The sequence below is a fragment of the Berghia stephanieae genome, chromosome 4 (assembly GCF_034508935.2).
Source record: "Berghia stephanieae isolate SIO BIC M18660-M18661 chromosome 4, UCSD_Bste_1.3, whole genome shotgun sequence".
In the NCBI taxonomy this organism is placed as follows: domain Eukaryota; kingdom Metazoa; phylum Mollusca; class Gastropoda; order Nudibranchia; family Aeolidiidae; genus Berghia; species Berghia stephanieae.
The window spans coordinates 78,934,979-78,952,595 of record NC_088363.1 but is presented as its reverse complement, the minus strand read 5'-3'; the positions used below and the strand labels follow the sequence as shown (position 1 = coordinate 78,952,595).

At 35.5% G+C, this 17,617-nt stretch overlaps 1 protein-coding gene across 5 annotated transcripts in view; it reads left to right on the top strand.

Annotated features, from left to right (window-relative positions):
* Positions 1 to 16,959, top strand: part of LOC144971334 (uncharacterized) — a 114,438-nt gene extending 97,479 nt beyond the window's left edge. For all 5 annotated transcript variants that reach the window (XM_078912043.1, XM_078912044.1, XM_078912041.1 and 2 more), the window contains one exon: positions 13,483 to 16,959. In XM_078912043.1, coding sequence (XP_078768169.1) covers positions 14,301 to 15,323 — 1,023 coding nt within the window. In that variant the 5' untranslated portion in view covers positions 13,483 to 14,300 and the 3' untranslated portion in view covers positions 15,324 to 16,959. The remainder of the gene's footprint in view (positions 1 to 13,482) is intronic.
* Positions 16,960 to 17,617: the final 658 nt, after the last annotated feature.

Genomic DNA, 17,617 nt, shown 5'->3' with positions numbered 1-17,617 from the left:
TTCAGAATGATAAGATTATTGGTTACATCGAGACGAATATAACAATTCCATATAATTGCTAAGGAGAGTTGAGTATTCAACTCACACGCAGCTCAATCTTTTTGCGGCTATGGTGGTCTTGTGGTATGACACTCGCTTTCGGATCGGAAGATCCTGGGTTCGAGCCTCGCTCGGCGCATAGTTGAGTCCTTGGAAAAGGCTCTTTACTCACGTTCTCTCACCGTACTCAGGTGGAAAATTAGTACCTGGCCGTCAACAGCGTTGTCTCTGTCGGAAAAATTGTAACATTGTCTAACAGGCGTCATGTCCCGTCTTACATGTTAAATGTTGCTGTTGGCCAGGGACCCCTTGTAAAAAAAATATTTAAAAATTGAGCTTTATATAGCGCAATATCCACTTAATGTGCTCAAGGTGCTTTGAGCACATTTAGTGGATATTGCGCAATATAAAAGCTCTATTTTTTTTCTTTACATCATCAGCAGATTTTTAAAAAATTGTAAAGCGCTAAGATCTTAATTTTTTAACCTATCAGGCTATATGGAACCAAATATTTCATTTTATATTCGGTACAAGTCGTCTAGTTAATGTCTATTTTGTACAAGCAATCCTCATTTACACCTGAGTCGAGCGGGGTAATGTGTGTAAACTGCCTGTAAAAACATTGCCGGGTGGTGCAATAATTGTACCTGATCCATCACTGATCATGATCAATTGTATTTGACTTTCTTTTATTATATTATCGTCATTAACGCTGTCATGGTCTCAAGTGAGTAAAGAGCTACTCGACTATGCATAAAGATATATGTAGAAAGAGGCCCCAGAATTTACTAGTTACTATAAATGAAAAACAATTAACGATTTGTTTACAATGAAATAAAAATAATGATGAAATTTAATTAAAAGAGATAAACAGTGATCGTGGCAGTTACAAATAGAGATATGAATATTTTACGTAACTTATGATAATATCTCAGGTTCGTAAGTTTACGTTTCCAGGCAGTTGATGGGCTTGGATGATCTATTCCTCTGATAACAGGATTGGACTCCACTTCCAGGCAATTGGTAAGAGGTTATAGTGTAGTACAGCGGGCTTGGGTTTGATCCTTGAAGATTATACAATCAAAGTTAAAAGCTCCGGCGTCTTAATGGTGTAGATATAATATCTACAAAGTCCCAAAAGATAAAAATCTTACAATATATATATAGGAATAGAGTGACTGGCCGTCCGGCATAGATTGTGGAGAGAAAGTGAGTGTCAAATGTTAGACCTATCAGCTTTTATAATAAGTGGCTACGTGACAGAATGTCGAACGAAAAGTATTCACTAATTAGAAATTAATTCGAGGGAAGGCTATAAAAGGAAAGACGATCTAATATTAGAAGGTAAAGTTTATCTAAGCCTACCGATATATAACTGGAGTGAGATGAATTCAGTTCTTAATAAAATAAAATTTAATAAGATAATTGTGAACAATCTTTACTGTGACACCCCCCACCCACGTTTAAAATATACTCTTTAACCATTATGGGAAAGATAGATTTTACAAACGGAAGTAAATTTACTATCATGATACTCTAGCATTAATCCATTGTTATGATTTGTGCTACAATTAAATTATTTATTAACTAGACATGGAAATGTTTATATTAACGTAGGTATATGAATGGGCGACAATAACAATGAAAGATTGTGATTACAAATCATTGTGATGAACGACATGATGGCAATGTGATTACAAATCATTGTGATAAACAATAGTGATGGTAATGAAGCATGATTTAAGTCGATGATATGAAGGTAATTTTCTGAATGAAATGAATGAAAATGTAAATGGAATATTGACATTTCAATTATTAATCATAAATGAGTGAAAATTCATAACAATAATAGATAAAGAGAAGATTTCCCAAATCATGAATGGGTATGGTATATATATCCAAACAATACTCAATGTTACATTAAGTTGGGTCATCATGTTTACAAATAAAATTATCGAATTTGTGTGTTCTGATTTGGCATAATTTGCGAGGTAACTAACAGTATGCATGGGAGGTTAAGTTATACCCTTCTCACGTCATTACACTAATCGAGAAAGTAGGTCGGCGTGAATATTTTCACAACCTGGTATGTGAGAGATACTGAAAGTGTAATTTTGCAAAAATAGACTCCACCTTAGTACTCTACTATTATTCATTTTGTGATTTCTTATGTACGTGAGTGGTTTATGGTCCGTTTCGACCACAAACTCTTTTAGCAGTTGATATCTGCTGAATGTCTTTAAAGCAAAGACGATGGCCAGTCCTTCACGCTCTATTACAGAGTATCGTGATTCTCTGTCCAATAATTTTCTGCTTGCATATAAGCAAGGCATTAGAGTTCCCTCATGCTCCTGTAATAGTACACCTGCGATGCCCTTATTAGACGCGTCAGTTCTTACAACAAATTCTTTTGATATGTCGGGTAATTTAAGAATTGGTTCTGAACAGAGTAATGCCTTTAATTGTTTAAAGCTATTCTGACACACTTCTGTCCAAACAATTTTGTTCGGTGACCCATTCTTTGTCAGATTTGTTAGCGGTGTCGCGATGTGCGCGAAGTTGTAAATGTATTTCCTGTAAAATTTAGGAGCCCAAGTACTTTGCGTACTTCTTTTTTTGTCTTAGGTGGTTGCAATTGTGCGATTTTTGTTTGTTTTTCTGTCTCGGGTGTCTGTGTCCCATGACCAACGGTATGACCGAGAAAATCAATTTCGTAAAATGCAACGCTTGTTTTTGACGGTTTTGTTGTTAAAGAATTACGTTTTAATGCTTCAAGCACTAATTCTAAGGTTGTCATGTGATCAGTCCATGAGTTTGAGAAAATACATGCGTCGTCGAAGTATGAGAGTGTAGACGGGATGTCTTTTAATAACATACGCATCATTCTTTGGAATGTCGATGCGGCTGTCGATAATCCAAATGGCATATAGTTAAATTCTAACAATCCTAATGGTGATTGAAATGCTGTGTATTTCTTACATGATTCTTTCAGTGGAATCTGCCAGTAACCTCTAGAAAGATCACATTTTGTCATGTATTTTGCTTGAGATAAGGCAGCAAATAAATTCTCTTGATTTGGTATTGGTTCTGCATCAAATACTGTTGCTTCATTTAATTTGCGAAAGTCGATACATAGCCTTATCGATCCGTCTTTCTTTTTCACTACTACTATTGGTGATGAGTATGGGCTTGAAGAATATCTAACTATTCCTGTATCTAGCATATCCTTAACTTCCTTTTCAACTTGTTCTCGTGCGTGAAATGGAATAGGATAGTTTTTCACGTTGATAGGGGTAGATGTGGTTAACTTTATGTCGTGTTCCACTAATGTTGTATGTCCGGGTGCGTCTGTAAAGACTGACTGGTACTTTTCTAATAATGACCTGATTTCTCGTTTCTGACATTCGTTTAGTTGAGGATTGATTGTGACGTCATTAATTGTACTATTTTTAGAGTTACCGTGTTGTGGGGTGTGTTGTAGTTCGACATCATCGCTGTGAGTTTCGATGATTAATCCTACGTTTGCAGCTTCAACATGGTTAAATATTGGTTGTGATAATCTGTCTCTATCGAAATATTTTTTAGCATGTTTGCATGGAATGTCTTTGTTGTGTTGTTAATTTGAATCTCGTAATTAACACCAGATCGTACTGCTAATACATTGAATGGTCCTTTCCATGTAGCTAAAAGTTTACTCGAGTCATCGGGTAAGAGTATTAGTACTTTGTCACCAATCTCAAATTTTCTTGACTTGCTTTTTCTATCGGAGTATTCCTTGTATTTCTCTGCTTTTTTAGTGACGGATTCCTGTGCTAGCTTACATGTGTCCTCTATTCTGTCTTTCAGGTTTCTTACATATTCGTAAGCAAACATAATTTCGTTATTGTCCTCCTCATTCCCTTTACAAATGTCGGCTACTATATTGATCGGGCCGCGAGGTGATCGTCCATACATCAACTCAAATGGGGAGTAGCCTGTAGATTCTTGGGGTATTTCTCTATATGCAAATAGGATTGCTGGTAAGTATCTGTCCCAATCATCTGGTTTTTCTGCTGACACTTTTCTTAACATATTCTTTAGAGTGCCATTAAATCTTTCACAAAGACCATTTGCTTGGGGGTGGTAGGGAGTTGTGAATGAGTGTTGGATTCCCATGAGTTTCATGGTTTCATGCATCATATGTGATGTAAATTGGGGTCCATTGTCCGACAGTATCTCATTTGGTATGCCTATTCTAGTAAAAATTGTCATCAATGCTTCAGCTATGTGATCCGATGTAGTTGATTTCAATGCTATCGCTTCTGGCCACCTGGTTGCGTAATCGACTAGTGTTAGTATGTGTGTATGGTTTCTATCTGATTTTGTTAAAGGGCCTATAATGTCAATTGCAACTTTTTGTAAAACTTTTTCAATAACTGGGGTTGTCTCTAATGGCAATCTCGGTATTCTGCCTTTTGCGACTCTTCTTTGGCATGTGTCACAAGATTTCACATATTCTCGGACGTCTTTAGTAATTCCAGGCCATGTGAAATTCTCGGATATTCTCTTCAATGTGGAAGAGCTCCCAAGATGTCCAGAAGTTATTGAATCGTGCGCTATTCCAAGGATTTTGTTTCTGTAACTACTCGGCGTGACCAGTTGTTTAGCTATTTTGTTTCTTTTCCTATGTAACCTGAACAGAATATCTTTTTCAATGATGTATTCAACTTTTGATTTCGTCCCTTTGTTTGCGATATTGAAATATGAAGTTAAAGTCGGGTCCTTTTTCTGTTCTTCAATGAACGTGTTCCTGTCAAATTGTTGTGGTTCAAGAGAAATAGTCATTGGCTTCTCTGTTGTCTTAGTCATCTTTCTTGTTTCTGCTAGACAAGCTGTTTCTTGGGTTAATGACCATTCTTTTACATCTGTTGGTTGTCTTTAAGACCTTTTATATTGCCAACAATAACATCAGCGACGGGGTTGGGAAGTATACAGCATTCCACTATTCCTGTATAGTATGGGGTTTCTATGTACACGTTAGCTGTTTCAAAGGTTTCGACTGTGCCACTGAATGTGATGCATTGTACCGTTTTTCCAGTTTTGTCTTCGTCATTGATCAAAGATGCTTTTATTCCTATTGTACTGCATCCTGTGTCTCTCAATATTTTGCAATCAGTTCCATTAGCTTTGCCTTCACAAAAAAATAGCGATCCTGATTTGTGAGTTTGTGTTAAAAGTGACATACCTTTCACGCAATACACATTTATATTTTCTCCTGACATTACTCGTGTCTGATTGTTTACACCTGTTTGGAGTGATGCATTTGCAGTTTCTTTTGGATATCCCACGATTTTGTAACATTTGTCTGCTGTGTGGCCTTTCATTCCACAATATTGACATTTAATTATAGGTTTGTTGGTTTTCTTATACTCAGTATTATTGTCAGTGCTATTTCTTGTTTTGTTTTGATAGGGTCGGCTATGGTCTCTATTGAACTGTTTGTTCCATGGTTTGTTACTATGATCATCTTGTTTCACTTGCGTGTTCCGAGTGATTGATCGGCTCGTTCTATTTGAGTACTGAACTTTAGGTGTACATGGACTCTGAGCAGCGGCAGCGTAGTATGGTTCCTTCAATGTTCTGCTAAGGGGTGTCAATGGATGTGCGCTGTTAAAGTTTTCTGCGTAGATTTTTAATTTGTCCAAGTTTTCTGGCTTTCTCTCTTTAAAGAATGCGACTAAATCTGGGTTGCAAGCTTGATAGATTCGATTCTTCAGCGTGAGATAGTAAAGGCCTGCAAAGTCGTCTTGTTTTACGTTTGCCAACTCAAGCCACCGATTTAGAAATTGAGTAATTCGGTTCACGAATGTATTAAAGTCTTCTCCACTTTCCGGTTTTGCAGTGTGAAACCTTTCCTGGTAACCATCTTCCGTTAATCTAAATCTTTTTAGTAGAGCGTCTTTAATTTTTCCATAGTCATCTGCATCTTCAGTTGTTAAGGTATAGAAAACTTTTAGCGGTTCTCCAGATAAGCAGTTAATCAAGGCTGTGGCTTTCTGCTTTCTGGCCAACGATAACCTTTAGCCTGAACTTCGAATCGGTGTAAGAAGGATTCTAAACAGTCTGAGCGTTCATCGTATGTTGGCATGCGTGGAAGTTTCACGAAAAATTCATCACTATTATTATGTTTTCTTTCATGACCGGTTTTTGTTTTTTCAATTTCCAGCATCATTTGGGTCCTTTTGGTTTCTTCTTCTGCTAATGCTATTTGTCTTTTTAGTTCCCTTTCTTGGACTCTTTCTTCTCGTTCTTCTCTACGTATTCTTTCTTCGTGTTCTTTTTTTCTCTACGAATTCTTTCTTCATTTTCTTCTCTACGAATTCTTTCTTCATGTTCTTTTTCTTCTTTTACTTTCTCTTCGCACCATGAAAATATTCTTTCCTGGGGTATTTCTAAGTCCTTTGCGAGACTTAAGTATCTTTTATATGCTTCCATGTTGTAATAAATTAGTTACGATATTTTATATATATTATATTGACAGGATACTGTTACTGACTGTTTTATTTATTTACACTTACTGGAATGAACTGTTCTATTTTTAGAAATCTCTCTCTCTTATTTCAACTTATTATGTATGTTGAATTTGATGCCTTTTATCGTTATATCTTATAAAGCAATGTGTCAATACAATGCGGAGTTATTATGACTTGTGTCAATAACAATGTGTCAATCGCGTGTACTCTAAACTATGTTACTACGAAAAATTCATCACCAATGTGTGTGACTCGTCGTTAGTTTGTGTACAATTATTCGCAATGACGCTAATGTACTAGAGTGTGATAACAATAATAGGATGCCAAAATAATCCCAAGTTATCTATCACTAAATATAACACGACGGCTAGTAGACTCCTTTTATTATTATTTAGTTTTTAAAGACTCACTTTTCAGAACATAATATATAAGTGGTTTTCGGTAACAGTAATATGCCAAAAATGCATTTAAAACAAATCACTATGCAAAACAAATCACGATGTCTATAGTTACTATGTGATGCCCAACTCATGTAAAAGAGAATAATGAAGGATATATTTACCAACTCAGTTCGTGGCTGGGACCTCTCTCTTGTTCAATGGTTGTTCAACAATTGTAATTAGGCATTGAAGAGTGTTTAACAGTGATGTCTGAAATACAAAACAATAAAATATCGTAAGATTTACAATAGTTACAAAATGTGTTCACAACACTGAGTGATTGGATGACAGGTGAATGAATCGTTATGGAATGTAAACATATTGAAAACAATTCATGAATGAGGCAAACAACAAAATGAAATGAGTGATATAATAACAAAGTGGACAAGGAATGAATGAATGAATGAAAAACTTGAGTGAATAGATGAATGAATGAATGGATAATGTATGAATGAAAGAATGAAGGGAGGAATAAATGTATGAATGATTGGATAAATGAGTGAATAAACGGATGAATGGATGAATGGATGAATGAATGAATGAATGAATAAATAAATGAATGAACAATGAATGAATGAATAATTTATAAATGAATAAATGAATGAAGGAATGAATCAATAAAATGCTATTCAATTTGAATGAAAGAATGAATGGATAAATTGCTATTCCATTTAAATGAAGAAATGAAAAAGAAAAAAAATTAATCCTGTAAATAGGGAGTTCAATTAAAATATGATCAAGTGGGGCAATTAAGAGTTTTACAATTTAAACTTTAAAGTTAGATGAAATAGATATAAGTAACTAAATAAATTCAATTCTTTATATGTGTCCCCTCCAAAATGTCATGGTCTCAAGTGAGTAAAGAGCTACTCGACTATGCATAAAGATATATGTAGAAAGAGGCCCCAGAATTTACTAGTTACTATAAATGAAAAACAATTAACGATTTGTTTACAATGAAATAAAAATAATGATGAAATTTAATTAAAAGAGATAAACAGTGATCGTGGCAGTTACAAATAGAGATATGAATATTTTACGTAACTTATGATAATATCTCAGGTTCGTAAGTTTACGTTTCCAGGCAGTTGATGGGCTTGGATGATCTATTCCTCTGATAACAGGATTGGACTCCACTTCCAGGCAATTGGTAAGAGGTTATAGTGTAGTACAGCGGGCTTGGGTTTGATCCTTGAAGATTATACAATCAAAGTTAAAAGCTCCGGCGTCTTAATGGTGTAGATATAATATCTACAAAGTCCCAAAAGATAAAAATCTTACAATATATATATAGGAATAGAGTGACTGGCCGTCCGGCATAGATTGTGGAGAGAAAGTGAGTGTCAAATGTTAGACCTATCAGCTTTTATAATAAGTGGCTACGTGACAGAATGTCGAACGAAAAGTATTCACTAATTAGAAATTAATTCGAGGGAAGGCTATAAAAGGAAAGACGATCTAATATTAGAAGGTAAAGTTTATCTAAGCCTACCGATATATAACTGGAGTGAGATGAATTCAGTTCTTAATAAAATAAAATTTAATAAGATAATTGTGAACAATCTTTACTGTGACAAACGCCATCATTTCGACATCATCATCATCATCATCATCATCATCATCATCATCATCATCATCATCATCATCATGTTGTTGTGGTGGTTTCTGTTTATTGTAAACGCGATCTTACAGACATCGTCAAATACAAGCCAGGTCGACCATCTTTTAACAGCAAATATAAACTGGGTCAGTCTTTCAACAGGTTTTTGATGCTTTAAAACAAAATGGATTTTAAGCAAAAAAAAAAAATCTTTGAAGGAGATATGTTTTCAAAAATATTTGTTCCTTCATATATTTGTTTGCTTGTCAGTCTTGTTGTTGTTGTTTTTATTTGTTTTGTCTTATTTTTGTTAGGGTTTTTTCTCTTTTCTTTTTTTCCGACACGCCAATAAAATTCAATTCAACAAATTGATAAGAATGTGACTGTATGTGTGTGTGAGAGAGAGAGAGAGAGAGAGAGAGAGAGAGAGAGGGAGAGAGAGAGAGAGAGAGAGAGGGAGAGAGCATCCTGGACATCGTTCTGGCAGTTGCAGTTGAGGCCGGTTCTCTCTTTGTCTGTCTAGAGATCTCTTTTTTTTTATGATTCATGAACGGGAGGGAGAGAGAAAGAGAGAGAGAGAGAGAGAGAGAGAGAGAGAGAGAGAGAGAGAGATGCGTCAATTATAGCATGCTTTTTTTGTTATCACTAGACAGGAATTATTTAGATCAATAATTTGTATCATATTCTTTACACCGGGAGGAGTTTGATTCATAGAGCTATGATTTGGTTTTGTTTGTTTTGTTTTTTTTGGTTTGTTTTTTTTTTGTTTTTGTTGTTTTTTTTCTTCTCTGTTTGATGTTTTCTCTTCTTCTTTATTTTGTTCAATACAAAAAAAAACCGATAAAAATAAACAAAAACAATGACGACGATAGATAGGCACGCCGAATTGATTTTTAGAAGGTAAAAACAAGAAATGAATTAAAGGATACATTATAATGACAATGTCGCACTGATGACGTCAACAAATCCCCGTCCTATAATATAATCTAGAAGATCGAGGCTGTGACACACAATGAAAAATATTAATGTCAGCCTGTAGGGGGAGAATCATTAAACAGCCTCTCTTCTAACTGTTTATTACATTATATATATATATATATATATATATATATATATATATATATATATATATATATATATATATATATCACATGTTATCAACTTTCAAGAACCTTTCACACCATGTCATTCATGTTTCAAATCGATCCAAGGAAAGGAGCGCGTTTTGTTTTGTTTTTTTGCTTGTTATGTTGCATCAGGAACGACAATGTAGATTACAGGGTGACGTTTATTGTAGCTTTCATTATCTTGAACCGGCAAGACGGATTCCTCTCCATTATTTGTTGAATCGTGATTGAATGAATGTCTGTGTTGTCAGATTTAACCCCTTCACCACGAGATTGAGTTCTTTTTTTAAAATTAATTATCTCGTTAAAATTTTCAGTTAGCTCAGTTTCTTAAGCACTCGCCTCGCAAGCAAAAGAACCGATATTGATTCCAGATGCAGTGTGGACTCTTTTTTTTTCCTGAACCCCCCCCCCCCTCCCTCTCCCCACCCTCCCCTGTGCTTTATTCAGCATTGATTGCGTAGCTTAGTCCTTTAGATCAAGAGGACAGTGTTTTACCAAAGAATATTCAATACTTTCCAAAGGGTTTTAAGCAATTGTTGTTGTTGCTTTAACATCATCATCATCTTCATCATCATCATATCATCATCATCATCATCATCATCATCATCATCATCATCTTCTTCTTCTTCATCATCATCATCATCATCATCATCATCATTATCACCATTATCATAATCATTATTATTATTATTATTATTATTATTATTATCATTATTATTATTATCATTATTATTATTATTATTATTATCATTATTATTATTATTATTATTATTATTATTATTATTATTATTATTATTATTATTATTATTATTACAATACATAAGTGTGCATTATTATTATCATCATCATCATCATCACCATCATCACCATCATCATTATTATCATTACTATATCGCGTATTTGGTCATACACGGACTCGTACCATTATTTTAAAATGAACTTCGGCCTTATTCAATATGTAGTTCTCTGCAAATTGTTCCTCTAAATAAATTAAAACACGAAAATAGCTGCTGCCTCCCATGTTGTACTCAAGCATCACCCAACAAAGTCACCGGCATTCTTAATTGTTTTGTCATGTCGTGCGTGGGGTGCTCTTTCCGATATACAAGTTTAATGCTATTTCTGGCGACTCACCAAGATGAGTGCATGACCAGCGCTGCAGTAATGATAGCATTGGACGCCCATGATTATCTCTATCCCTTCGTGGAACCGTGGGGGTCCCGATAGCTCAGTTGGTAGAGCACTCGCTTCACAATCAAAGGGACTGAGATCGATCCCTGGTGCAGTCGAGATTGTTTTTCTGACCCCCCCCCCCCCCCATTCTTGTCCACCCAGGGATTGTGTAGCTGGGTGTGTTAGATCTGGCATAAAGCACTTTACGATAGACTAGCGTCCTCCCCAAAGGGTAGCAAGCAATTGCTATTGTCGGTCTCACGCTATAGAGACTCCGGCTCCATGGGCCTAATTGATCTGAAGGACATTTTTTAATGAACATCAAAGTGGATATAAAGTCTATTGGTCACAAATGCAAGCCTCATCTAATTGTGGCCAACCCCGTCGAATCGGTATTGTATGTCGGGGTGATCTAGATATTGAAATTAATCTAAATTTATTTTTTTTAAAGATGTGACCAACCTTTTTAAAACGATAATATATTGGGGTGATATCAACGACGCCAAAAATTAATTTACAGTTAAATATACAGACATGGGTTAATTGAATAGGTATGTCTTTTTGAAGACAGTGGAGATAGTTGCTTAAAATGACAAGAAACTATAATTTCACATTACATTTCTTATAACCACTGCTGCTTTAAACCAACATTTTGGCACCTGAACCTGCCCGATTGTATACCGAAATGGGTCGGCAAGTCACAAATATGTTTGGTTTGTTTTTACAAGCATTTCATAGCGCATATTCACTTAACGTGCTCAAAGTGTCATACAAGGGTTCCTTAACATGTAGGACGAGAGAAGACGCCTGCTAGACGAAAATATTACAATTTTTTTCCGACAGAGACACCGCTGTTAACGGTCAGGCATTTATTTCACAAATGGCTATGGTGAGAGAATGTATGTAAAGAGCCTTTTCCAAGGACTTAACTAAGCACCACTCAGAGAGGGACTCGAATTCTGAACCTTGTGGTCCGAAGGCGAGTGTCATATATTACAAGACAAATAGCCACATAATATGGTTGAATTTATTGATTACTGAGGATAATGAATATATTTTCTGTTTGTGCATTAAACAATAATTTGTAATAATTGTAATAAATTGTAATATCGCCTAACAGGTGTCATGTCCCGTTCTACATGTTAAATGTTGCTGTTGACCAGGGACCCCTTGTAAAGCGCTTTGAGCACATTTAGTGGATATTGCGCTATATAAAGCTCAATTTTTTTAAAAATAATTTCAATATAAAAAAGACAAGTCATATTTCTGATTCTTTAACTCTAGATTCGTATATTCCATCTTGTACATCCCGACATAATACAGTTTTGAGGCGATGGGTCTCAATTTCCTTTACAAACGTGTAATAGTTTTCAAGTCCAATGGCTGTGCTGTTATCTCTCAACCTTAGGAAACATTGATTGAGTGACGGAATAAAACTTAATATCGAAACATCTCTTTTAAGTTGTAATCAGGTTTGCATTTCCAGCCTTTTCTTTTGTGTCCCTTCAGCAATGAATGAGTACTGATTAAAATATGGTGGAAATTACTAGCTTTGCTACAAGAGCTCGTCCATTTCAAATATTTGTTTAATTCCCTTGTATATAATCATTGTTCTAAATCCACTAACCATTTATCTTTAATTAACCAGGGAACGTTAAGAAATAATAAAAAGGTCGTATATAGTTTTTTCAATCGTTAAGTGATTTCCGCCATATCTATCAAATCTACCCATAGAGAGAGATCAAGAGGGGAAACACAATTCACACGATCTGTAAAGCACCACTGTGGTCTATCGTTTAAGCTAATGCGACTTCCTGGAATTGATAAGATTCTTACCCAAAGTAATAACAATAACAACAATAAAAGTATTGTCCTTTCAACCCTCCTAAGACATTAGAACAAAGGCCTGATGTTTCTGAAAGATTCCTTTTTTAGTCACGTTTTTACCACCTCATCCCCCTCCCCCATGATATAATATTAACCGACCGTCAAAATGTCAAATGGCGTTCCTCTGATTTGTTCCGGATCTCGTTCGCTTTAAGATCTTTTTCATTCATTTTCTCAATATCGTATTTAATTATTTATGACCAACCGTCTCTAAACGTAATCATCAAGATCAACTCGATGCTTAAATTAATATTTATCGCTAAATTTATAAAACTTGGGTCAAAATAAATGCCTTTGTGTTGGAGGTTCGTTTCCCAGGCTTCAGAAGATTAAAAGTTTTCTAATTCTGATTATATTCACCTTTTCCCCATTTCTCACCATGTAGTTTATTTTGACATAATACCAGATTAACGCTGTGGATCACATTATGTAACCAGCCAATTGCCATATTCTGAAAACAGCATGTATTTGAAAATTTAACCTAAAAACTCCTCCCTTAAATATCGATCGATTTAAATGGTTCTCATCTTGGCAAATAGATATCTCAAACGCGGGACTTCGCAAAGTATGGCAGTTAACTGTTTAACAAATAATTTTATTACAATCACTGTTTTCGTTCTTTTCGTCTTATTCTTAGAAATTTATACACCTCCTCGCTGTCTGTTTTCATCATTTCCCTCTTTCTCGATTCACTCCAACAGGTGACTGACTGACAGCCCGGTGACACTACGATACGACCTCGCTCTTCTTCATCGCCACCAGCATCAACAACATCACGAATAATGTGACAAAGTTTGGTTCCGATGCCAATACATAATTTGTTTGCGTCGAGCGAGGGTGAGTACGAATGAGTCTTCTCAATCGCTCACCAACTCAACGATTTCGACTATAACAAGGGCACCATCGCCTCATTGCGAACCAAAACATGATTCTCAAACGTGCTGTACTGGTCAGCTGATTAACAGTGGATTTCATTTCCTCGATTTTCATCGCTTCAGTAAAAATACATCCTTAATATCATAAATATACAATTACTAAAACTCGTGCGTTATCTTTCGTTGGAAAATAAACCTGCTGAAAATAAACGTGTTGAGATCTATGTTGATGTGACATTTGGAAACTTGTGATATTTTAAATATTTTTCTCACGTGATGACGATCAAATTTGATTGTCAGTAATTGTTAGGAAAAGTGTTGAATTACTCTCAAAATTCGTTAAAAGGCGAAGCCCTTGATATAGACATTAATCTGTGACATAAATAACATTAAATGTCAAATGTCATGATCTTCATCATCAGTGAGTAAATAACCAAAGTTAATTGAAACCATTTTCAACTCATTACTGACAACAGGAGACGACTTATTGATCCTTTTAACTAGCGAGAATCCTTATTTAAATCATTATTCATTTTAACTAGTCATTAGCGGTCTGGTGATGCGTTGTGCTTAGATTGACAGATATTAAAGACGCTTGAGATTTCCATTTTTAAATTTTCAATTTAATATCCTGTTTTAAAACTATGTTGATAACACCAGAACAGGATAACACGTCACAAAATGAGCGTTCTAGTAAATTCCAAGACGCTCAAGGTAGCACACGACAGAACATTATGAGCAACGACCAACCGACAGCTAATAACTGTTGTTGTGAAACAGAATTTCAGAAGAGCAACTCACCAGACAAAATGGAAAACACATGCATATCGGATTTAAATTGTCTCAGACTAAGTGACAGTGGCAAATGCTCCCCGACACATCAGCAAGGATCGATCATAAACCCCAAATTATGTCACTTAAGTAATTTTACGCATCGGAAATCCCCGAGGTTTGTTAAAAAGGCTTTATTCTTGAACAATGATGACGATGATAATGAGGTTTTCCACCCAGTGTACGGCAACTCGAGCAACAACATAAACGCATCTACTCCAACATCATGTTCCCCACCTTCCACGAATATGGGAGGCGATTTAGAAAATAAGCAAGTCTTAATAGAAGGGAGGCTGTATCTAATTCGTCAGATTGGAAACGCATCACAAAGTTCTGGATCTCCGTCTTCACCTTCTCGTTCGTTCACTAAACCCTTCTGCTTCTCCTCAATCGGACTTTCGTCACCGACATCCTCCCCACCTTCACAACATTCACCCAACTCCAAACGTAAGCTACCCATCTGGGTTCGTGTCTACAAATGCAACAAGGACCATTTTGCTCTCATCTCACGTGACTCTAGCTATTCCTCCAGGCATATCTACTTGAACATGCGCCATTGTCGTGTCATACCAGGAAATCCAATTGGTAGATTCATCGTTGCAGGAAATTCTGATTCTGGAAGTCTAATGGAGTTTGAAACTCCAGACCTCTCATCTCTTGAAGGTTGGTTGGATGCTCTACAGACACAGACACCCCCCGAATCCCCTATCCGTTCAAGCATCTCCAACAACAATGGAAGTGGAAACGCTAAAGGAAACAGTAACAACACTTCGGGGTCTCCTTCCCTTCCAAAAAGTCCGGTTTTGCCAACATTGACGGAAACGGATGAAGACTAATTTTTAAAAAACAAATTATGAAACATTTTCTAAGGAGACCGTTTCACGAATTGTTTACGTGGACTGTTTTAAAGAGTCAAGCCATATTGTTTTGGTTTGGTTTCAAACCAATTGAAATCGTTTCTCTACTGGCTAAGGATTCAATTCGGAGATTGAAATATCTTAACTTCAGTCAATACAATTCACATTGACAATTCAATGTCCAAACACCAAGATCTTATATTAAGAATATGTGCAACCTACACAAGAATTTTGTCGAAGACGATCTTTCAATGAGGTTTGGTGCAATATTTTGTCCACAATTGCAGTTATGAATAATGTTCGATCTCTTTCCCATGTGTCTTTGTTATCTTTTTCTTGGTGTTGGCTCAACGTTCGAGAAGTCTTTTGTTTTAATTTACAAATGTTGAAATAAAGTCTTTATATATTCAAAAGTTTGTTAAAAATTTAAAATCAAAACCTTTAATTATTACAATAAGTCCCAAAAATCAAACACCCTCTTTAGTTTTATTATCTTAAAAAACGTTGCCTTTGAAACAATTACAGAGAGCTGTCTCATACCTTCCCATAAAACTTTCCGCTACCTCTAGTCTCTGATTTGTTCCCAATTTGGAATAATGAAAATCAATGCTATTACAATAAAACCTCGTTTTTAATCTTGGAAACGTTGGTGTTATGTAGAGCTTATTGCATCACGAACTGACAAAATACTTTAATAAAAATCTTGGCTTAATATTTAATTCTTCGAATATCGATTAATAGAAATTGACATTTGGCTTGTCAAATGTATTTAACCTGAGACTTTTTTCAAAGACTCGAGTAGTTGGGGGTTTTTTTATTCGACAAATTGAAGGTCATCTTAATTCATTGATGTTTGAAGTTTAAAATCTCAGACTAAATGTTTAAAAAGATATTTTGTCAAAATATATAGTAGGACTTGATATCTGGAGTTGACGAGAAGTGAGGTTGGCAGAGCGGGAGTTTAAGCTGATATAAAGTTGCATTATAACTCCAATGTTAGCTGAAATGATGATTAAAAGGACGGCGCGTGATTTTGGACCCGCTGTATTATATCTAGTATGTACTCATTTTTATGCATACATTATTTGTAAATTATGTATTGTTGACAATGTGTGGAGTTTTAAAAATTCTTTTTAATGATTGATCTGAATAATGATTCCAATATTTTAATAAGAAGAAAAAGAAAGACTATTTTTACAAAAATGGTACGTTCTGTTTATTTATGAAGTACTGCCTTAGTTAAAGTGGACTCAACGCGGATATCAAACTAAACTGTGTTGACAAGGTTATGAATGATATAACAATATGGGAAATTTCCTATTAATTTAAAATATACGACTGATTTACTGTTCAAATTTAATGACAAATAATACTGTAAAAAGAGGTAGCACGTAGGTGAAAGGAAAAAGACGCCTGGCCTTGTACGATATATATATAATCAGACATAACATCATTTATAGTAGTACAGTCAATATTATGAACCCATACAAATACAATTTTTAACTGTGATTTTACATGGATTATTTTATTTAAATATTTCGGATGGTTCTTGTGAGAAGCCATTCATTTATTCATTTATCGTTACATGAAAAACAAATCCAAGAAGAGAACAAAATTCCAATATCTCGCTAGACATTCTCTGGGGTTCAAATGAATACCCCGTGTAATTGGAGAAATAATAACATTCAGATGAGATGTAAGTAATCCCATAACTGATAAAACGAAGTCATGAATGCAATTTGACCAACGTTACTATGAATTCTATCCAGTTATGATCATTTTGTCATGAACTATTTAGCTAATTATTCACTTGTAAATATGTACAGACTTTAGAAAAACTGGCTTCACTCATTACTTTTCTTCACCCAACGTTCGAATCCACTCAACCTCACATTAGATATAATTACTCTCCTTCTCAAAAGTTCATCGTAACCATTTGGCCCAGAGATTTGGACTCTGTCCCGGTTTCTGTGCTATAAACAGCTCGATAGGTAGAACGAGCATCACATGCACAGGAACCGGATTCGATCTCGACCCGCCACCCCCCCCCCCCCCCCCCCCCCCCCCCCCATCCCCGTCTGTCCACCCAGCAGTGATTGAATAGTGGGTATATCCGGCCTGGCGGAAAGTACTTTGCGATAGACGAGCAGCATACCAAAAGCAATTAACCAGTAGATTTTTGACCAATCAAAACATGGAATGTGTGACACGTCTTCAAAAGTATTTAAAAATAGTTGGTTATTTATAAACAATAACGTGAATGAAATCGATCT